Source organism: Podarcis gaigeae (assembly GCF_964106915.1).
Source record: "Podarcis gaigeae genome assembly, chromosome: 1".
Classification (NCBI taxonomy): domain Eukaryota; kingdom Metazoa; phylum Chordata; class Lepidosauria; order Squamata; family Lacertidae; genus Podarcis; species Podarcis gaigeae.
Genome location: NC_139678.1, coordinates 6,008,327 through 6,030,586, shown reverse-complemented (window position 1 = coordinate 6,030,586; position 22,260 = coordinate 6,008,327). Strand labels below are relative to the sequence as shown.

Genomic DNA, 22,260 nt, shown 5'->3' with positions numbered 1-22,260 from the left:
TCATGAGAAGAGAAGACTCCCTGGGAAAGACCCTGATGTTGGGAAAGATGGAGGGCCCAAGGAGAAGGGGACGACAGAGGACAAGATGGTTGGATAGTGTTCTCAAAGCTACTAAAAATGAGTTTGACCAAACTGTGGGAGGCAGTGGAAGACAGGAGTGCCTGGCGTGCTCTGGTCCAGGGGGTCACGAAGAGTCGGACACAACTAAACAACTACAGTAAACAACAACATATATAGGGTGCCTACATTCTGTATAGACTGGTTGCATGGCAATTACTTTGATAAAATACATATTTTGTTACGTGCAAATGGCTTTAGATACCTATTAGGTCCATCAGTTACCATATAGCATACATTCAACACAAAAGACAGTGACAATTTGTTGTTGACAAAGGACAGCTGAACATACCAAGGGCCCGATTACCTTCAGTAGCTTAGGGCCCAAATCCGGCCCTGCCCCAGACATCTCATTTACAGTGGGGTTTTTAATTTTTACTGATTAATTTAAAAGCTGACATCAGCAAGAAAAGATTCCAAGTAATATGAGGAAGAACTTGATGATAGTAAGAGCTGTTTGACTGGAAAAGAGGTGGTGGACTCCCCTTCCTTGGAGGTTTTTAACAGAGGTTGGGTGGCCATTTGTCACGTATGATTCCTGCAAGGGTTCTTATTGCACGGGGTTAGACTAGATGACCCTTGGTGCCCATTCCGGTTCTCCAGTTCTATTATTCTACAATATAAAATTCTTTAAAAAATAGAATAAATGTTTGTCTCTCTTCACATTAAATAAATAAGACCTGATTTAGAGGGGGGGGAAACACAACAGAAATTCTGTTGCTTGCTTGCCGGTTGCAGTAGAAACTACGTTTTTTTAAAAAAATCGAATTCCTGGAGTTTCCAGGAGGAGCATCGAGTCCCGCCAGTACCTAATTGGTGTGCGCCTCTGCATTTACCTACCTCTATGCCAGCGGCTCTCTGAAAGGAAGAAGCCAGCCAATGAAAGAACGAGTGACTGAGTTATCCGCTTCGGAGCTAATGAAAGAGCGAGTGACGGAATTCTCCACTTCGGGCCAATCAGTGGCCCTGGAGTGCGGCGGAGGGCGTGGAAAAGAGAGACGCGGCCCGAAAGAAGAAGGCGGGGCCGACGCTGTTGTTTCCACCCCCCACCAAAGCGCGGTTGAGCAAGCGAGCCTCCAATTGGTGAGCAAAGTAGCCAATGGGCGGCCTGCATTCTGACGCCGGAGACCAATCAGCGGCGGGGACTATAATATTTGAATCTGAGGCGAGCCGAGAGGCGGTTTGGGGGTCGGCGCTGGAGCGGGGAGGCCGCGTTTGGTGAGTTGAGCGGGCGGCCGTGGGGAATGAGAAGGCCCCATAAAATGGGATGGGGGCGGGTGAAAGAAGGGCCTGAGGCGGTGGAGGACCAGTCGCTCGGCGGCTCGTTCGTGTGGGGGAAGCTTCGGCCGAACGGTAGTCCTCCTTCGCGGAGCGGGTCTGCGGAACTCCCTGCCACAAGATAGCCGCTTGTGGACGGCTTTCACAATGAGGGTTGGGAAGATTTGCGGAGGCATCAATCGCGGCTACTCTCCAACGAGCGCGCTGCCCTCTGAATAATTCCGGGATATTAGGTGGCCTGCGATGCCAGTCCTTCTCGGATTAGACCCATTGAAATCAATGGCCACGAAGGGTCTGCTCTGCCTCCGCAGCTGGGAGGCAGCAAATGCTTCTGGGTGCCGGTTGGTGGGAACCACAAGTGGGATTCCCAACTGGGGTACCTGGTCGGCCACTGTGAGATCTGGATGCTGGGCCCCCTTTGGCCTGATCCTGCAGTAGGGGACTTACTACTATGTGTTAAATTTGCAAACCATCCCCTCATCCAACTATCTCAGGACATGGCTAGGCAAACTAAGGCCCAGGGGCCAGATCTGGCCCAGTCTCCGTCTAAATCCGGCCCGCGGACAGTCCAGGAATCGGTGTGTTTTTACATGGATAGAATGTGTGCTTTTATTTAAAATGCATCTCTGGGTTGTTTGTGGGGCATAGGAATTCGTTCATATTTTTTTTCAAAATATAGTCCGGCCCCCCACAAGGTCTGAGGGACAGTGGACCGGCCCCCTGCTGAAAAAGGTTGCTGATCCCTGCATCAGGACGGTGTTTCGTAGCATTACATTCTTCCTGATTGCACATCCTCAAGTAGCCACTTCCTCTGTGTGCAGAGATATTGTAGTTTTCTCTGTCTGGTTTACAAGGAATTGCAAGTGGGGAAAGGTGCTGTTGCTCTCAAATCCAGCTTGAGGGTTCCCTATTGGGGCACCTGGTTGGCTCCTGTGAGAACTGGATGCTGGACTAGGCTCTTGTATATTGAGCTATACAAGACTCCTATTGCAGGCAAAGCAGGCAGTTGTTGTTGTTTAGTTGTTTAGTCGTGTCCGACTCTTTGTGACCCCCTGGACCAGAGCACGCCAGGCACTCCTGTCTTCCACTGCCTCCCGCAGTTTGCTCAAACTCATGTTGGTAGCTTCGAGAACACTGTCCGACCATCTCGTCCTCTGTCGTCCCCTTCTCCTTGTGCCCTCCATCTTTCCCAACATCAGGGTCTTTTCCAGGGAGTCTTCTCTTCTCATGAGGTGGCCAAAGACTTGGAGCCTCAGCTTCACGATCTGTCCTTCCAGTGAGCACTCAGGGCTGATTTCCTTAAGAATGGATAGGTTTGACCTTCTTGCAGTCCATGGGACTCTCCAGAGTCTCCTCCATCACCATAATTCAAAAGCATCAATTCTTCAGTGATCAGCCTTCTTTATGGTCCAGCTCTCACTTCTATACATCACTACTGTAGTGCAAGTAGGGTGCCACAAAAGGGCGGGCATCCATAGCCTATAATCTTTCTCACTTCGCATCTAGAAAACAGCAAGATGGCTGCCACTTTTGCTGCTCGGTACAAGAAGGACCTAAGTACGGAGGCCTTGAAGACAAAACTTGCCCACCGAAAGTCCATTTCCCAAAAGGAGAGCAGACACAAGGAATTTAACAAAGGCAGACAGTTTGGACTCATTGATGTCAACACACAGGCATCAAGAAATGGTGAGCCTTCCCTGCTGGAGGAGTCAGGTGAAGGATACTTCCTAAGGAGCACCACAAAGTCAAGTAAGTAAAGACTTGCAACTCGTGTTTGACAAAGCACTGATTTCCCCCCCCCAAGTGCTAAATTTTTATTTTTTATTTTTTTTTAAACTTTTTTATTGTTAAAATAATTCAACATTAATACACATACAAACATACATTTCATACAACATACCTACATATCTACAACATACCTACACTCAATCCCACAGATAATTCCCATCACCATCCACCAAAGCACTGATTTTTAGACTGTCATTGTAGAGTTTCCTACATCTACAAAGTTAATGTGCTACAGAGGCCTTATTAACAAAACAGAAACTGATAAATGACCAAGTTCAGACGTCACCCACCCCAGAATTCCTAAGGCACCCAAATGTTAAGTTGGAGAGGCTCATTTGCTGATGATAGTAGATTATTTATCAGAGTGGTTAAAACAAAAAGATTGTGAAGAGCTCCAAAAATATATCTTGAAAGTGGGCAAACAGGCAGTAAAATGGCAGGTGCAATTCAATGTAAAGTGATTCATGTAGTGGCAGATAATACTAATTTTGCATATTTGATCCTCTGGACTGAAATGACAATGGAATGAGACCTTGGGGTAATAGTGGATAGGTAGATGAATATGGCTGACTCCAATTTAGGTCCTTTTTGGAAGTAAACCATATTGAAATCTATGAGATGTTTTGATGTAAACACATGTGATTAGACTGTTAATTCCTCTGAAGTTATTCTGATGGGATCTAAAGTTATTTTTGCTTCCCATGTAGGCCAGAAATCAAGTGCTTCAGCTAAGTCTCGCGAACAGGAGCGTTTGGAAATGCTACAGCGTTACAAAGCTGAGAAAGAACTACGGAAGTTAAAGGAGCAGAGAAAGCCCATATTTAAATGTGGGCAATTCAAACCAGAGGCACCTGGCTTCCTTTCAAAACCATCAAATATACCGGTGCTCAGCAAGCCAAGGGAAACTGTAACAAAAGCAGCAAGTGTGGTACGTGTACTTAACTCTCCTGTGTTTCTTTTCCATGTTGTTGGGGTGTCCAAACCAGAGTTGAATATTATGGTTTGAAATAGGTTCTGATTTTGGAGGGCTGGTATGCCTTATGTGGACCAGAAAAAAATGGATTGGTGGGTAGTGGTTAAGGAAGGAGGGAATCAGCTTAATTCACAATGGGCACTCCAATAATTGATGTCTCTTATGTGTCATTGTGGTGCTGACAGTCACTTGTGTTCCATTATTAAAGTCAAGGGCCTTCAGAGCAGGGGTTTGCCAGGGTAGCTTGTTTTGAATAAATTGTCCCCTGAACCAGGATAAGGGAAGTACATAAGTTCTCATTTCAACCACTCAATCACTTCCATCAGGGGAAAAATAAGATATGCATGCAACCTTCTAATGTGACTTGGGCTGTGCACACATTACTGGCTTTAAGCACAACTAGGCCATTCTTTCAGTTTGAAAACTCATGTTTTTTTAGGGAGAAGGGGGAATGCATCAAAGCACAATATTTCAATGGAAATGACAGGATAGATCTGGAGTGTAGCTAACATTGTGTGTATACCACTTCCCAAATCAGCAGTTTGAGCGCACTGGATGTAGGGCAAACGGTACTGTGTACACAGGTCTTCACCTCAAAGTAGATAAATGTACCCTGTAAGAACAATTTTGAGCATGGTGTTTGCCCTGGTTTGCTGGTCACAGAGGTATGCTGATAGGTATGTTATAAAAAAATAGGGGGGGTGGCTTTTGCTGCCCAACTCCCCAAGGTACTGAGTCCCCCTAAGTCCATAATCCATCAGAGACAAATGGATGGAGGCAGGATGCAGTGAAAGCAAGACAAGTCTTTATTTTTCTGTTCCAAGAAAGTTCCCTCCCCTCCTGGTAAGGAGGTAAGAGAGACCAAGAATAAAGTGTGCAGGAACATTTAAAAACTTTTGAAATTGTCCAACCCCTTCAGTAGAGACCACCCTAAAAGTATCATGCATACATTATAGAAGGTGGTGGTCTGTCACAGAAATTTGAAAGAGTTGCTTTTTTCGTGTCTGCCAGAATATTTGATTATGGTCACTGATTTTGGACAGCCTGGCCATTCTTTCATATGGTTGGCTACTCTGGTTAGGAGGTGCAAATACAGGGTTGTTGTTTTTTTAAAAAAATTGTTTATTGGTTAAAAATTTAATAGGAAATGTGTGTTTCTGGGGGTGATGTGTGCTTACTCTATCTGTTGGGTATTCCTAGGAAACGCGGTTAACAAGGTCAAAGGTGAAGAACCAACTGCAAGAATCAATCAGACCACCAGCTAGACCACCGCAATCAGTGGTTTGTCTTACATTTTTATTCTTTTACATGTGGTTTGAACAGAAAAATGAGCTGCTAGAACTATGGCAGCTTGGTAATAAACCAGGGGTAGGTAGTCTTTATTGTTGGTGTTTTTTTTATTTATTTCTACATATGGGGTTAAGTTTGTGTGTTATGTGTGTGCACCTTGAAATTAAGGGTCATGGCCAACTCAAAATGTTTGTAGCTTTGCAAATGTTTTGTGTTAATTTGAGCCCTTAAAGAAATTTAATAATGGCAAAGTAAATCCTAACCTACCTATATATGTTCGGCCAGAATATTTGCAAGTGGCTTATTTGCAAGAATAGATGTAAGGTTCATATAACTGAGGCAACTGTCTCACCATAGGCTCTTATTGGGAATTAAAGGAAGGAAATGGATGGTAAAGTGTGTGTGTGTGTCTCCCAGTAACAAAGGTATGCCGTTATGAAACCCTGACTCCATTTCTCTCTATAGATGGTACCTAGCAAGGGCTTCACTCCGCAAACAGCTCAGCATAACCAGAGGCAGATCTACGTAGACAAACCCCCCAAAGAGAGGAAAGGTATGCATCGTCATCCAAACACTGCAGGATTGCCGCAAACACTGCAGGATTGGGGCTACTATATGTGTGAGTTTCTGGATAGCATAGTGCTAAAGCACTGCTCCTGGAGCTCTGAGTTCAAGTCTTCCATTGAACTCCTGGACATGCAAAGCAATGTGGCTGCAGTTGGAATTGGTTGCATTTGTTAATCGTATGAGTGTGACTCCCATCAGCCACGTACAGAAATCTCTTGGCTCCCACGGCAGGTCCTGTCCAGTTATCAGGTCTTCTGTGAATTAATGCCACGTACAGCCTCTGCTAAAACGCAGTGGGACTTGATTCTGAGTAGGTTGTGCTGTTGACGTCTTGCACCCAGAACGTGAAATGTTTTAAGGAGTACACATCTTCTCTCTCCCCCACCTTCAGGGCTGCAGCCTTCAACTTCCGCAACTGCTGCTAGAAGAGCTACAAGAGCCACTGCTGCTGCTTTGACCAAAATACCACAGATATCTCGGCCCGCTGTGAGCACAGGTGAGTGTGGTAGTACTAAATAGCTGTGGATTGAGGAGTGAAACGTCAAGTAATACATATAGCGACAACTCTGCATTTTCTTCTTGGCCCAAATTGAACTTTCAACATGTTTTTTTCCTCCAGGAACATAGGAAGCTGCCTCATACTGAGTCCGCCGTTGGTCCACCTAGCTCAATAGTCTGTACATTGACTGGAAGCAGCACTCTAAGACTTCTTTAGACAAGGTTCTATCCCAGCCCTAACTGGAAATGCCAGGGATTAAACCTTGGACTTTTGGCGTGCAAAGCAGATGCTCTACCACTGAGCCCTTTTCAAATATTACTGCTGTAGTAATGCTCCGGCCACGCGCCCCTCCCTCACCTGTCCTTACCATCCAGCTGGGTCAGGTTCAGAGAAACAGTGGCCGGCAGCATATACTTTTTATAGAACAAAACGCATCAAAGGGGTAGTTGCCGCCACCCTCCCTTGTACCAGGGCACCAGAAAACGTAACTCAAGGGAGAAAGTTATGCTTCCTAGTTACCGGCTGCCCTGCCCTGCAAGTTACTTTCACAAAAATGCAGGCAGAAATTCAACAGGTAGTGCGTAACTGATTGGTCAGGCTTCTGGACTCAGACTTCCCCCCAGAATGGCACACAGGACAAGAAAAGTTCTCTTTTTAAAATTTATTTTAAAAAAACAGGTTTAAACATACTTTAAAAAGTAGGCACATTCTCTTATACATTTTAAACAGAAAACAATAATGTGTTAAAGTATAGCTAGCTAACATACTTACAAATGAGAGCAAAGGTAAAGTTAGTATAATTTCAAAGTCCTCAATGGAATCTGCATCTCAAAGAAAAGATCTTCATTACAAAGACCCACAGGCAGGATGACTATCAGCAAGGTGGTAAGCTGACAGATGGGTGGATTGCAGAGCGCACCCCCAGCTACTTTCTCAGAGCCTTTATTTCTAAAACTCACGAACTCTGATCCAATCAAAATTCTTGATGATGTTTAAATTCACCAATGGTCAGCTAATTGACTAATAACTTAACTTGGGACAGCTGAGCTTGTTAATTCTCAGGAACTTGGATCAAAAGGTTCCTCCTTATTTTCAGAGACTCACCAGATACCCATTCTCAGAGTGATTAGGGTTGATAACGCATTCACACCCAGACAGCTTTGTTAAGTACCAGGTGCTAGAATACCACTAATCACTTGGAGAGTTTTATTTTTGCAGATGCCCACAATAAGGATTCTCACTCCCCGTAGACAGCAAGTCTCCACTTAAAGCAACAAGAACGCATTCCCCATAAATCCTTTGGCCTTTTTGGTCTCCCTACAATGCTTTACTTCTTCACTACAACTGCCCTTCCCAAATATCTGGGATGTGTCCCCATAGAAAGCTTTTGAGAAACTTCTTGTCCTTCCTTGTTTTGATGAGCTTTTCAGAACCTTGCAGCTTTTCTTGTTTTAGGTTTTCCGCCGCAGAAAAGGGAAGCAAGTAACAGCAAGCAGCAGCAGAGAGGGGTCAAAAATGCAAAAGCAACAGTAAGTGTCTTGGCTTTTCCTAGTGTTTCACACACTGCAACCTTCATATCAATAATCTCTACAGCCCTGCTTGTTAGATTGCTCTTTATCAACATGTAATGGGGGAAAGATTAAGAATCTTGAGCTTCCCATCAGCCAACATTTCCAATGTTATCTGCTTTTATAGTTCGCCTATCTGCATGCATATTTCTTGAAGTGTAACAATGATGGAAAGTGTGTGTGTGTGTGTGTGTGTGTGTGTCCCTTATGATGCATTTAGGGCAAGATGTTGTCTGCTCCTTACTGGCTGAGAAAAGTCCATATCATTCAAGAAAAACAAATAAACCTTTATGTCCTGTTACAGGTGTTGAGTGGCGTGAAAGAGAATCATTCAGTGGAGCCTCTGATCTCCCAAATCCCTATGGCTACAGCCGCAAAGCTGAAGAAAGAAAACCTGGAGAAAGAAAACCTTCCAGCCCCTACCATCCTGGCTCCTGCACCACAAAGGAGAGAGCGCTCATTTGCCCCTCAGAATTTTGTGTTCAAGCCTCTGGAGGGTTTGACCGCCTACAAAGTCAAGCCAATGTCCCCTTCCAAGGCAGATGTATTCCTGTCGCCCAATCTTTGCTGGAGCCCTGCAGAGACCACCAGGTAATGGGCTACCATAGGGTCCTCTGATGAGATAAGGAGTTGCCCTAATGTTTTTGTAACATCTCTCTGACTTCTGCAAAAATTGTCCTTTTTAGAAATTAAAAATTGGTACTTCCAGCTCCGAATGTTTTACTATGAATTGCTGTGGACTATAGCCACTCTTGATGTGCCTCGTTTGATAGAACCATGAGATCTGGGAAGTCCTTTAGAGTTGACACCTTGACTCAGGCCAATATTATGAAGGCTCAGATCCAGTGTTCAGATTTCCTGAGTGAGCTGAATATTTGCAAGCCTGACTTTATTAAAAAATATCAGTGGAAAGCTGCCTGTTGTTTATTTTGAAGTAGCTGTGGCAAATGAGTGCACTGCCTTGACCCAGTCAAAATGCTATGTAAGAGAAGCAAACGCGCCCCCCCCCCCGCCATTTCTTTCCTTGCGGGAGAGTTTCTGTGCTATGTCATTAATAGAACTTAATGGAACTGCCTAAATGCTTTAATGTTCTGTCTATTCAGATGCTTGCCTAATAATAATAATAATAATAATAAATTTATTTACCCTGCCCACCTGGCTGGGTTTCCCCAGCCGCTCTAGGTGGCTTCCAACAAAAGATTAAAAATACATTAAAACATACATGTAAAACATAATGCCAAGTAAATTATTATTTTTCCTAGCAAAGCTCCTGGAGAAGATGCTCTGGAAGCTTTGCCACAGGACTGTGGGCTTAAACAGAAGGTCTCTAGCCCAGGAATGACAAAGGCAGATCTTCAGGAACATCCATCTGTAGTTGAATTTCCAGATGCTAACACAGGTGTGTTGGGGGGTGGGGTGGGGGAAGAGCATAGCATAGTTGCTAACTTTCAGCCAAAAGTCCCATATTCCACTTTGAACCCACAACAGGTCCTAGTCAAGCTGCCCTTCTCCCAGCCCCTTCACTTGCAATGCCAACCTGCCTTATAGGTTTGTTGTAAGGCTTTCCTAAGCTATCGATCTGTTTGAATGGAATATGTATCCTTCATAGCCCCACAAGGCTTTCAAAGCAGCTAATGAAAGTTTCAAATTTAGGAACAGGAATTGCATGCTGTTCATGTGATGTCCACCTGAAATACTTCAAACATTGTAAAACACAATAGTACCTCGGGCTAAGAACTTTGCCCCAGGATAAGAACATAAATTGTGTGGCAGTGGCGCAGCAGCAGCGGAAAGCCCCATTAGCTAAAGTGGTACCTCAGGTTAAGAACAGTTTCAGGTTAAGAAAGGACCTCCGGAATGAATTAAGTTCTTAACCTGAGGTACCACTGCATTATGGTTTTATGGATATACAGTATAAGTTTAAACTTGATAAGTCGTCAAAAGGTAGGCAATTCGTTCAACCAGGCGGACTGACAGAGTTATATTGCGGCATGTTCCCCCCCCCCCCCCGTGCTTTTTACAGTGTTCTGCAGTTTTCTCTGTAAAAAATATCCTTCATCTTTCAGAATGTGTAACTGAAGAAACAATGGGTGCGACTCCCTTTGAAAAGCAGATCAATCCACAGAAAGTGGATCTGCCAGCAAGCGATTCATCCGAACCAGCAGGAGAGCCACAACACAATGTGCCCTATTTCAGGTTTGTACAAAAGGGCAGAGGGGTCCAGACTGATACACTTGGGAGCGTGACTGAAGAGAACACTGGCTGATGGAACACTCTCTTGATGGGTAGTCCCTCTGCTTTGTATGAGATTCACTTTGCAATCAAAGTAACTGCAGAGCAAAATGCTTGACCCAGTAAAATACATTTTAGTTAGCTGCCCTCTTCCCTTTGAGCTGCAGTGTCTCTAAAGCTCCTTTTGAGCCCATTCATCTGGCACACTTTCCCTCTCACTCAGCTCAGAGCCCATTGACACCTCAAACACATCTGAACTCTTAAATGGAGGGGTTGGCTCAGTTGGCATTGGGAAAGCCCTTCACAGATGTTTTGCGACTCTCTCTCCCAGATTTATCAATAATAATAATAATATCTTTATTGTCATTGCCCCCTCTCGGGAACAACGAAATTACTTGGCTGCTCCATCCACCCAGGTAGGGCACTCCACACAAAATCAAAACAACTATAAAAACACTGATTAAAACAATATAGTATAATACAGCAAGGAAGATTAGATGACTTTCAAAGTCCAGGCTTCCCATTCAGGGCCGAGATCGGTCTGGAGAAGAAGCTGTTCTTAAGACGGCTCGTTCTTGTCTTCATCGTCCTGTATCTCCCAGATTCATCATTATTATTTCTCTAAAACCATTTTATGCTGTCAGTCGTTAGTACAATATTCAATATATGCAGCAATATCTATAACTGAATTAAATGCATTATCATACTAACAAGGCCTCAAATGGTAAATAAGTTTTTGCAGACCATTTTATCCTCACAACCACCATGTAAGGTTGCTTAGGCTGAGAGACCAAGGTTGTGTGTGATGTTGTGGATGGTTGAATGGGTCAGGGCCTGGCAAGCCTGGGCTCAGATCCTTACCTGGACACACAACTCCCGGGATGACTTCAAGGCAGTCGCCCTCTTTCAGTGAAACCTCCAACGCAGGGCATATTGTGAGGAAGAAGCGGGGAACCCCCAGGGATGCAACCTGAAGCTGTACTGCTGAAGGGTGGAATGCAAATGCAAATTACTTTAAAGGGCTGGGAATTGGAGCAAAGTTTGTGTGAAGCCCACCCTGTCTCCAGTATTGCCACGTACAGTGGTACCTCTGGGTGCAAATGGGATCCATTCTGGAGGGTGGGTCAAGTTTTGCCGCATGCGTGTGACGTCATTTTGAGCGTCTGTGCGAGCAGCGAAACCCGGAGGTAACGCGCTCCATTACTTCTGTGTCGCCGCGGAGCGTAACTTGAAAATGCTCAGCCTGAAGCACATTTAACGCGAGGTATGACTGTACTCAGGGACGCGGGTGGCGCTGTGGGTTAAACCACAGAGCCTAGGGCTTGCCAATCAGAAGGTCGGCGGTTCGAATCCCCGCGACAGAGTGAGCTCCCGTTGCTCATTCCCTGCTCCTACCAACCTAGCAGTTCGAAAGCACATCAAAGTGCAAGTAGATAAATAGGTACCACTCCAGCGGGAAGGTAAATGGCGCTGCTCTGGTTTGCCAGAAGCGGCTTAGTCATGCTGGCCACATGACCCGGAAGCTGTCTGCGGACAAACGCTGGCTCCCTCGGCCTATAGAGCGAGATGAGCGCGCAACCCCAGAGTCGGTCATAACCGGACCTAATGGTCAGGGGTCCCTTTACCTTTTATGACTGTACTCATTCTGTCTCTGTGCTTTTTTTAAAGAAACCTCCTTCGGTGCGAGGCAGAGAGACTGGCATCACACTGCCTTCAGTGGGATGGAGCAGCTGAGGCAGATATTCCAGAGGATGGTAAGTGAAGAAGTTGAAGGAGGAGTTGCAAAATTGCTGTTGTGGATGGAACAGTTTGCTCGAGTCTGTTGCCTGAGTGGCTTTGGCTTTGACGCTCCCAAGCTACACAAGCGAGATTTGTACGAATTAGGCTTCTTAAATGTCTCATCAAACACTTTATTATACATAATGAAATATTCATTTCTGCAGCCAAAGATCTTGTCCGGACCACTGTTGGGCAAACCAGGCTGCTGATAGCCGAGAGATTCAAGCAGTTTGAAGGGCTGGTGGATAACTGTGAGTTCAGACGCGGAGAAAAGGAAACAACCTGTGATGACCTGGATGGATTCTGGGATATGGTGAACTTCCAAGTAAGAGCTCTGTTTTTTAAAGCTTGTCTCATATTCAGGTGGTTCTTCAAGAGCACATTGTCATCCCACCACTTCAATACAGGACACTTATCCTTCCCACTTGCATTGTGTGCAAATCAGCTTTGGGAAGCTGTTTCATGATTTCTGCAGGTTTAGCCCTTTGCTTTTTACCCTGTAAGTTTCTTGAGCATTAAGGGCTCTTTGTCTTGTTTTTCAAAGAATGCAGCCAAATGAAGCTTTAAATTTAAGTCACTTGGGGACCTTTTAAGTAACAAGCAACATTAATCAGTTTAATAAATACGGCTAATTGAGTTGGTTAGTCCTGCCATCGTTGTTTCTTTCTCATTGCTTTTGGTTTTCTGAATATAGGTAGAAGATGTAAAGAAAAAATTTGAGAACTTGAGGAAGCTCCAGGAGAATGGATGGCAAATGGCAGACGATGTCCAGGCCAAGAGACCCCTCAAGGTAAGAGAGGCTTCTGTAATTCTGCTCTTGGGTTGTCAATCTAACAGGATTACCAAAAGACAGACTTTCCCAAAGCAACTCCAGGAGGTTGCTAAAAAAAAAACCCCACAAACACTTTTCTCACTTTTTGGAGTAGATCTTCACTAGGCCTCTAGGCAGGAAATCAACCTTTTCTCTCTGGAGTAACTGTCACCGTAGCCTCAGCAACTGCGACTGAAAACAATCACAGACTGCATTCACATCGCTGACCCATGTATCCTTTGTGCTGTATTTTGGTTTGTGAGCTCATTGGGGATCGTGTTTTGTTTCGTCCAACCAAAAAGTGGTCCATGCCATCCCCCATACTCGCCCATCATCCTCTTGCTAACCGACAGGGCAGGGTGGGAGACTGGGCACTCTGACCGGAGTCGGGAGGGGGAGCCCTGTGCGGTTCTTTGAATTTGTGCAAACACGCAGTTCAAATAGTAGAAGGTGCCAGAGAGAGATGCTTGCTAAGAGTGATCTGTAAGACTTGCAACCTCCAGGTCAAGCCCCCTGCTCTCAGTATGCGGTGGTGGTAATAACACTGGTCAACCTTTCAGGGGTATCGGAGATAATGAGAAGTACACTGATTGCTTGAAATGTGTTCTAGAGAAGTAAATCAAAGAGTGCCTTTAGGAGAAAAAGTCAGGGTTCCCTCTGCACATTTTAAGCTGAATTTCCTGCATTGCAGAGGGTTGGACTAAATAACACTTGGGGTCCCTTCCAATAATTCTGTTAATCTAACCAGCGTTTTTGCTGTTTCTGTAGTGAGTGGAGTCCATGTCATTCTATAGTTCACCACTAGAGGGCTCTATATCCCAGTGGAACTTCTGTCAACCTGGGGGCCGTGCAAATGTTTTGGAACTACAACTCCCATCAGCCCCTGTCAGCACAGCTGGGCTGGCACAGGCTAATGGGAGTTGTAGTCTGAAACATTTGGAGGTCCTCAGGTTGGTGAAGGTTGGTCTCACAGGATAATAAGCCAGCTGTATTTGGCTAGCCCTGAAGTTACTGTGGGACACGGGTGGCGCTGTGGGTTAAACCACAGAGCCTAGGACTTGCCCTTCAGAAGGTCGGCGGTTTGAATCCCCGCGACGGGGTGAGCTCCCGTTGCTCTGTCCCTGCTCCTGCCAACCTAGCAGTTCGAAAGCACGTCAAAGTGCAAGTAGATAAATAGGTACCACTCCAGCGGGAAGGTAAACGGTGTTTCCGTGTGCTGGTCCGGTTTGCCAGAAGCGGCTTAGTCATGCTGGCCACAGGAACCGAAAGCTGTACGCCGCCTCCCTCGGCCAATAATCTAGATGAGCGCCGCAACCCCAGATTCGGCCACAACTAGAGCTAATGGTCAGGGGTCCCTTTACCTTTAAAGTTACTGTGCCAGTTAGTTCCAAAGTTTGCAATCATTATAAGTTTGCAGGACTTAAGCTGCAACTGTTACTGATAAAGCCAGGTCTGGATGCAGCAGATTGTAGCAACTATTGCCTGGTCGCAAATGCTTCCTTTCTGTGGTAGATAATTGAGAGGGTTGTGGCAGAGCAACTATACACATTACTGGATGAGCCTGATTTTCTGGATCCATGCCAGTCTGGTTTCAGGCTTCGGCTGAGATTTGAATTGGCACTTCCCTGGCTGCTGTGGGAGGCGTGGGGAACCTTTAGTCCTCCAGGTGTTGCTTAAATTCACTAGCCCCAGCAGGCATGGGCAGGGATGCGGGTAATTTATCTACATCCGGAAGGCTGAAGGGTCCTGCACTGTGCCAGTTTTCTGTCTGAGCTCTTAGAAGGTGTCGGAGAGAGTGGGGGGAAAATGCTGTCCTGCCTTTTGTCTTTCAGAAGAAGGCAGCCCCTCAAAGGGCAACCAAAGCAGGGGGTGGCTCTGTTGAAAGGAGAGCAGCCCGAAAGCGCCTTGCAGCGATAAAGGCAGCCGTGAAGAACAAGATGAAAGCAGAAGGGCTGATGGTGGAGGCTGCAGGTCAAGAAACCCCAGAGAAAGTGACGTTTGATGGAGGGTTTTTCAAAATTGAATCACCCAGGCCTTTCCCAGGTCAGTGTTGGAGCAGTTCCTTCTGTAAGTGAATTTGGGTGTGAAGGAGAAGCTTTTTTGCTGCAGGGGGCACCTCTGGAAGTCTAGTGCGCTTCTGGTGAGCGTGCCTTACTGAGAATGAGGACCATGAAGGTGATGGTGAAGCAGGTCTCTCTTTAGGAAAGGAATAGTAGTTAGGGGAACCATGAATTTATCTCCCCACCCCCACCCCAGACCAAATGTTTTGGTTATACAGTGGTACCTCGGGTTACATACGCTTCAGGTTACAGACTCTGCTAACCCAGAAATATTACCTCGGGTTAAGAACTTTGCTTCAGGATGAGAACAGAAATTGTGCAGCAGCGGCGCAGGGGCAGCCAGAGGGCCCCATTAGCTAAAGTGGTGCTTCAGGTTAAGAACAGTTTCAGGTTAAGAATGGACCTCCAGAACAAATTAAGTACTTAACCCGAGGTACCACTGTACATACTGTGAGCTAGGAGGCAGTGTGTGTGCTTCCTGTTCTCCGTAGACATACACACTCACCACACAGCACAAAGGTTTATTGAAACAACTCCAAAAGTGAGAAGACTCAGTTCTTGGGTTTAAGACCTCTCCTTTAATTGGGCCCTGTAGCCAGTGAAGATTTCACTCTGTACTCTGTACCTGTAAAAGTTTCTAGCTCATTTTCCAGGGCAGTTACATACAAAGGATATTCTTTAGTAATCCTATTGAGAGGTTTTCAGGGTATGAATGGTGGAAGCCATCTTTTAGTTTTCTGAGTGGACAGAGCTGGCACACCACAGGTAGAGAGACTGGTAGAGAGACTGGAGCCAATCTTCCGCCATCCCCTATGTCAGATTTAAGCAGTTTCTATATGTTTCAGGACACGGGGCAATTCTGAAGAATCCAGATTTTCTATTGACGTGCATGACATCCTAATAGAATATCCATTGATTTATTCCTCCTCTCTCCACTGCTCAGGCAGGACTCCTCAGTCTGCAAGCAGGACTTCCAGGCGGATGACTCCAAGATCTGCCAACAGAGCCCTGCTTCAGAGCTGTGCAGATACCTGTGTTGTAAGGCTAGGCACACCAACCGCGTCCAACGCCATTCCTCCTCCTTCGGATCAGAGTTCGGTGTTGGAACCTGCCAGAACTGACCTCTGCTGCATTTCTGAACAATGGTATGGAGTTGGCCTGAATGTGAGCCCTTTTTGGCTGGTGCAGAAATGACTGTCTGTGTTAGTGAGATCCAGATGAATTGCTTCATCAGTGGCTATTTCCAGATCAAACTGAAAGTCCATCTTGTCCGGGGTGAGGAATCTGCGGACCTCCAGATATGGCTGGCCTACAGCTCCCACCAGTGTGATCAACAGTCAGGGATGATGGGAATTGTAGTCCAGCATCATCTGGCCACAGCCCCCCTTCCCTGCACAAGGAAAACACAGTGTTTTGCATAGTAAACAGCAAAAATTATTTTGGGTGTTCATACATACAGCATGAAACAGGTCCGCTTTCTATTTGTCCCCCACCACAGTTATTCTGTCTTGGTGAATAGAGGCTCCATTCAGCCCCAAGGTTTATGTAGGCTGGTGCTGTTGAGCAGTTAGCTGCAGCTGCTGGGTGCGATCCACACTGAGCTTAGAGGGTTAGAACACAAAAGCTGAAACCCTCATTTGCTTTTGCCACCTCTTGGGGCACAACCAACGCCTGCTCTCTTCCTACACCACAGCGCTCTGCTCAAGACCTCTGCCTTCTTTTCCCTGTGCCAGATGATTGGTTGTATGACTTGAATTGTCATTGGAAGCTGTTCATTTTAACTCATGCTGAAAATGCCCTTGCAGAGAGCACAATTTAAAAACTCACTGCCTTCCTCTCCCATCTCAGTTCCCTCTGGCAAAAATGCACGACCCAATTTTTGTTGGCCACTGGTACAGCTCTGTCACCTCGGTCTCTTCCAGTGCTGAACACAGCATTGTGATACTTTGTTCTAGCTGTAGGAAGGATGCAGTTGGGGCAGGGGGTGGGATCCTGCTGCTGGCATATTTGCCTGGGAGAAGCAGCTGTTCATTTCAGACAAGTGCTTCTCTGTGCTAATTCACGCTGTAAACTTTGCCCTTGTAATTGTTCGTCCAGTATCTTGGACGTAAACTGAGAGGGAGAATTTGGGCCGCCCTTGTCAGCTGTCATTCACACCCATGCACACCTTCCCCCAAGATGAACGTTTTAATAACCTAGCATGCAAGTTTCTGACTGCTGATGAACACATGTGGTCTCTCCCCCCCCCCCCCCCAGTGACACCCAAGCTGCGGAGGAACCCTGTGCTACAGCAGAAGACATGGCGAAAGAAGCTGCTGTAAGTTGTATCGTCTGTGTTGAATGTGTGCCTGTCCTGAAAGTTCAGAACGGCCCCCATCTCATTTTGCTCCTTGAAATCTCTCTCTCTTCCTTCCTGAACTCTTAGGACGTACAAGCAGCCACTTGTGACAGCGGATCACCCTTGTGTGATATGGATGACTTGATTTCTACCGATTCTCAGGGCCTGGAAGGTTCCATTGATAAAATGGAAGTTCCAGAAGCTACAGAAGAGGTGAAACAGACGATTGCAGATCTGGGCGAACAGGATGTTCTTTCATGGAGTCCCAAGGAGGAGTCCCAGCCTGAAGGAACTTGCTCCCAGGCTGAAGAGCTGCCCACTCCAGAATGTCAAACAGGTAGGTTTCCATGGGGCTTTTTAGGCAGCGGGAAGAACCTCTCTGGCCAAGGTCCATGTATTATTCTGTGATTACATGAACAGTTCGGAATTTGAATTCAAGGAGCTGCTTGTATCTCACTCACCACATTGTGTTTTTGGGTTAAAGCCTCAGCGCCTAGGACTTGCCGATCGAAAGGTCGGCAGTTCGAATCCCTGCGGCGGGGTGCGCTCCCGCTGCTCGGTCCCAGCGCCTGCCAACCTAGCAGTTCGAAAGCACCTCCGGGTGCAAGTAGATAAATAGGGACCGCTTACCAGCGGGAAGGTAAACGGCGTTTCCGTGTGCGGCTCTGGCTCACCAGAGCAGCGATGTCACGCTGGCCACGTGACCCGGAAGTGTCTCCGGACAGCGCTGGCCCCTGGCCTCTTGAGTGAGATGGGCGCACAACCCCAGAGTCTGTCAAGACTGGCCCGTACGGGCAGGGGTACCTTTACCTTTTACCTAAAGACTAACAAATGCATTGTGGCATAATCTTCTATGGAGGTTACAGCCTGTGTGATCAGCTGCTTTAAGCTGTAGATGGAAGGTGGAATTCAGCACAGGACTGTAACAATTGCTGTTTGGAGGCTTTCCTAACCCCACTGAGCCAATATGGGGGCCTGTGGGAGACGAGGGAGAACCCCAGTCGCTCTAGACCTTGCAAGGGCTAACGGGGTTTGTTAAATCTGGCCCAGAACCTTTAGGCTGCTCCCCTAGGCTTGTTTTTCAGGAAAAGGAAGTCTCATTGTGAACAGCGTGGCAGACTTCCAAGTTCACATGTTAAGCATTGAGGGTGGGTGTCTCGTTGCTCCTATATTCTCACCCTGCTGACACTTCCTTGTGTTTGACTGCTATATCTTGAAATGAAGATATTTCCTGTTTGTTACAGGCAACTCCCCATTTGTGCAGGGGTTGCATTCCGAGTCATTATGCGCTTGCGTGAAATTGCATAGAATCAGAACACCCGTTGAAAAAGCCTCAAAACACTGTGTTTAGCCCCCTTTGGTGATGCTTTCGTGTCACCTCTGGGTTCAGCACTGTGTGCAGTTGCGCACACATCAGACATGTCCCCAATAGTCACTGCCTGTGCTGGTTTTGAGATGGGACAGCGGTGAGTCCCTGCTGTCATTCATGAACCAAAGGTACTTGGTAACGAGATGTGTATCCTCAAACCTTATTGACACAGCCCACTAGAAACCCTCTCCTACATATTACTGAACCAGACCTAAGTTAGGTTAAAAAGCCCACTGGAAATATATCCTTATTTTCCAGGTTCTCTTCTCGGTGACTTCTCCAGCGAAGCTGCAGTGCTTGAACTCCAGGTATGTTTGTTTGAAAAGGAGCTAATTGGGTTGGGTGGACTTCTAAAGACTAGCAACTGTAACATTTCTCCAATTACTGCGACAAATCTGATGCCATGGTTTCCTGTTAAATATATATACCATATTTTTCTGTGTATAACACCCCTTAGTTTGGGGGACTCAAATTTATGAAAATGGGGGAAGATGACCCCCGTGTATAAGACGGCCCCCATTTTTTAACATTATTTTAAAGTAAAAAAACCCTAGTCTTATACATGGAGATTATGCATAATGCAGATTATGATGTGCCATAAGGAGGCTGCATCGAGTTGCAAAGGACTCCAGCTGTCTGGTGCAATGAAGTCAGGCTTATGTCAAGAAGCCCTTTCTCTTTCACCTCCCCCCCCCCCAAAAAAAACCCCAACTCCTTAGAAATCAGTAACAAATAGACATAGATTATTAGGAAAGTGCAGCCGTGGGGTCGTCAGAGCAACTGAGCATGAACACATCTCCTCACCGGATCCTTTTCTCAGAGTGAAAATTTCTCTGGATGGCATTCTATCTAGCTTCTTGACTCTTTATTTGAAAAGCACCTGACAGCTTCATGAAGACAAATGGCCAGGTCCCTGCCCCAAAGCAGCCTAGAATCTAAATTCAACAATTGGGGGTGGGCTGGGGAATGTTAAGTAAATGCAGTTTACTTCCCCTCCCGTAGCTGGCTTCACAGTTTTCCCCACATTGTGATTTTTTTGTATAGCGCGTGCATGCACACACGATTCACAATATATTGCCAGGTCAAAAGTTATGAAACCGATATCACAATCTGGACTTCAAACCAGTTTTGGACAATACAATGATATATCACTCAGCCTTATTTGTCACCTTCATTACTTTGGCAGATCAAAAGCCTAGGGGAAAGTTAGGGTAAATAACTTCTCTTAAGGCTGGGCAATGAGGCAATTCAGCGTATTACGTTCTCTAATCCACACGGGAACTACTTCTGCTTATGACAAGCAACTGTAACGCTACCGCTGCCGTTTATGATAACTATCTATCTGTCAGATGGTATCTCTAAATTCGGTGGGAGGATCCTTGATCTCCCTTTTAGGCTGTTTGCTGCTCTAACCGGTTAGGTCACTTTTTTGAAAGCCCTGGAGGCAGTTGCCGTTAAGCAAGAAGCCTCTGAGTCACTTCTCCTAAGGAAGCTGTTCATTGCATGCATGCATGCATGCAAGTGTGAAGTGGGTGTAAGGCACGCAGCAATGAAAAGAGCTTGGATGCTGTTTGTGAAAGCACTTGTCAGTCTTTTATCACTTGGCTATTATTGAGAGGCTTGAGAGTCCCATGGACTGCAAGAAGAACAAACTGATCCATTCTTAAGGAAATCAGCCCTGAGTGCTCCCTGGAAGGACAGATCCTGAAGCTGAGGCTCCAATACTTTGGCCACCTCATGAGAAGAGAAGACTCCCTGGAAAAGACCCTGATGTTGGGAAAGATGGAGGGCACAAGGAGAAGGGGACAACAGAGGACGAGATGGTGGGACAGTGTTCTCGAAGCTACCAGCATGAGTCTGACCAAACTGCGGGAGGCAGTGGAAGACAGGAGTGCCTGGCGTGCTCTGGTCCAGGGGGTCACGAAGAGACGGACACCACTAAACAACAACAACAAAATTATTGAGAGGAGGCAGATGAATGTATATTCTGTCTTGAAATAAGAGGGGAAGTGCAGGTCATAGAATTGTAGAGTTAGAAAGGGACCGAAAGGAGTAACCCCTTGCAGTGTAGGAATCACAGTTAAAGCATCAGGTGACCATCCAGCCTCTGCTTAAAAACTTTGCATGATGGAGAGCTCATCACTTTCTGAGAGAGTCCATTATGCTGTCAAACTGCTTTTGCTGCCATAAAGTTTCTTCCTAAAGCAGGAGAGCAGATTTCTAGCCTCCTTCCAAAAGTTTGAATTTTTCAGCAGTGTACAACATGCACCCGATTTCCATGGACCTGATTTATTTACTGCTTTCCTGCCTATATTATATTATATAACCTTCCTTATTTGTTCCCCACAGCCCAGCCTGGATGAAAGCCTTTTCGTCACTCCGAGGAACCAGGCGGAGAAATTTGTGGCCAACCCAAGCAACGACCTCATTGTTTTCTCTCCACTTACTTAGTCAGAAGGGGCAGAATAAGATTGATTTTTATTTACAAACCAGGGTGGGTGGGGGGAGTGGGTAAAAGGAATTTTACTGTGGTTTTTTTCTGTTTTTAAGTACTCCTATTAAAGTTTGGTCTGTGTCTTCTGAGTTGCCTTTCAGTATCATCTGTGTGGGTTCTTTAACATCCTTCCTCATCCATAATCCCTCTTCCCTCTCAAAATCAACTAAGATTTTCCCCCAAACAGTTCGGGATCAATTTCTGTTTCAGCTCAGACCTGTCCTGTATTGTAACAAGCTGGGCGGGGTGTATTCTCTGCTGTATGCAGCGGTGGGAAAAGAATAAAACAAAATGCCTCTGGCTAATCTGGGCCAGGAAAATGTGAGTGCTGTGACCTGTACCATTCATGTGAATAAGAAAGCTCTGTGGGTTGTTGCTTTTTAACCTAGTTTATGCTGTGATTTGCCAGATTCAATTGGAGGACATTCTGTTCGCAGGATTATGCCTTCCTCTGCCTTTCACCTCCACTTCTAGGGAGGAAGATAACTTCCTTTTACAGAACCACAAGAGGCTGTAAAACGAACCCTGCCCATCCACCGGGCCAGTTTCCCAAAGTTTGGTACACATACACCTGGGGTCCACGAAAGGGTACACAGCAGAGTTTGCTCTAGTCCAAATAAAAGCAGTATTGTTTGGGAGGTTTTTTGCCCGAGGTATGCCGGTAAGACTGAATGCTGTTGGGGGTGAGGTGATTACCGTATTTTTCGCTCTATAAGACACACCAGACCACAAGGCGCACCTAGTTTTTGGAGGAGGAAAACAAGAAAAAAAATATTCTGAATCTCAGAAGCCAAAACAGCAAGAGGGATCACTGCACAGTGAAAGCAGCAATCCCTCTTGCTGTTCGGGCTTCTGGGATAGCTGTGCAGCCTGCATTCGCTCCATAAGACGCACACACATTTCCTCTTACTTTTTAGGAGGGGAAAAGTGAGTCTTATAGAGAAAAAAATACGGTATGTTCTGAACTACCCTGGGATTCTACAGATGAAAGGCTGAACACAAATTTAATAAGCATGATAATGTTAAGTTTGGTGAGCACCACTTTAAAGGCCCCTGGTTCCCAACCCAAAAGTCCAAATTGAATTGGTATCGTTATT

At 45.9% G+C, this 22,260-nt stretch overlaps 2 protein-coding genes across 3 annotated transcripts in view; one reads left to right on the top strand and one right to left on the bottom strand.

Annotated features, from left to right (window-relative positions):
* The window catches only part of CGRRF1 (cell growth regulator with ring finger domain 1), a 451,182-nt gene that overhangs the window by 41,947 nt on the left and 386,975 nt on the right, over positions 1-22,260 (bottom strand). The gene's annotated exons all lie outside the window — the stretch shown is intronic.
* Positions 1,205-21,257, top strand: DLGAP5 (DLG associated protein 5). 2 transcript variants are annotated; one of them, XM_083732904.1, is made up of 19 exons: positions 1,205-1,335; positions 2,902-3,144; positions 3,891-4,111; positions 5,357-5,437; positions 5,912-5,999; positions 6,405-6,509; positions 7,968-8,041; positions 8,385-8,671; positions 9,343-9,479; positions 10,147-10,276; positions 11,981-12,066; positions 12,256-12,416; positions 12,786-12,881; positions 14,735-14,945; positions 15,906-16,107; positions 17,219-17,279; positions 17,388-17,637; positions 18,928-18,977; positions 21,019-21,257. In XM_083732904.1, exons 2-19 carry the CDS (start codon positions 2,913-2,915, stop codon positions 21,118-21,120), a joined length of 2,574 nt encoding a protein of 857 aa, XP_083589030.1. In that variant the 5' UTR covers positions 1,205-1,335; positions 2,902-2,912; the 3' UTR covers positions 21,121-21,257. The 2 variants fall into 2 exon arrangements, with proteins under 2 accessions (XP_083589030.1, XP_083589031.1); XM_083732905.1 differs by having other exon boundaries at positions 1,229-1,339.

Bases quoted from the DNA above. Each gene is read 5' to 3' on its own strand.
- DLGAP5 (XM_083732904.1), top strand. From the start codon at position 2,913: ATGGCTGCCACTTTTGCTGCTCGGTACAAGAAGGACCTAAGTACGGAG. The intron at 4,112-5,356 runs GTACGTGTACTT...GGGTATTCCTAG, and splicing joins TAACAAAAGCAGCAAGTGTG to GAAACGCGGTTAACAAGGTC. The intron at 10,277-11,980 runs GTTTGTACAAAA...CTTTTTTTAAAG, and splicing joins CACAATGTGCCCTATTTCAG to AAACCTCCTTCGGTGCGAGG.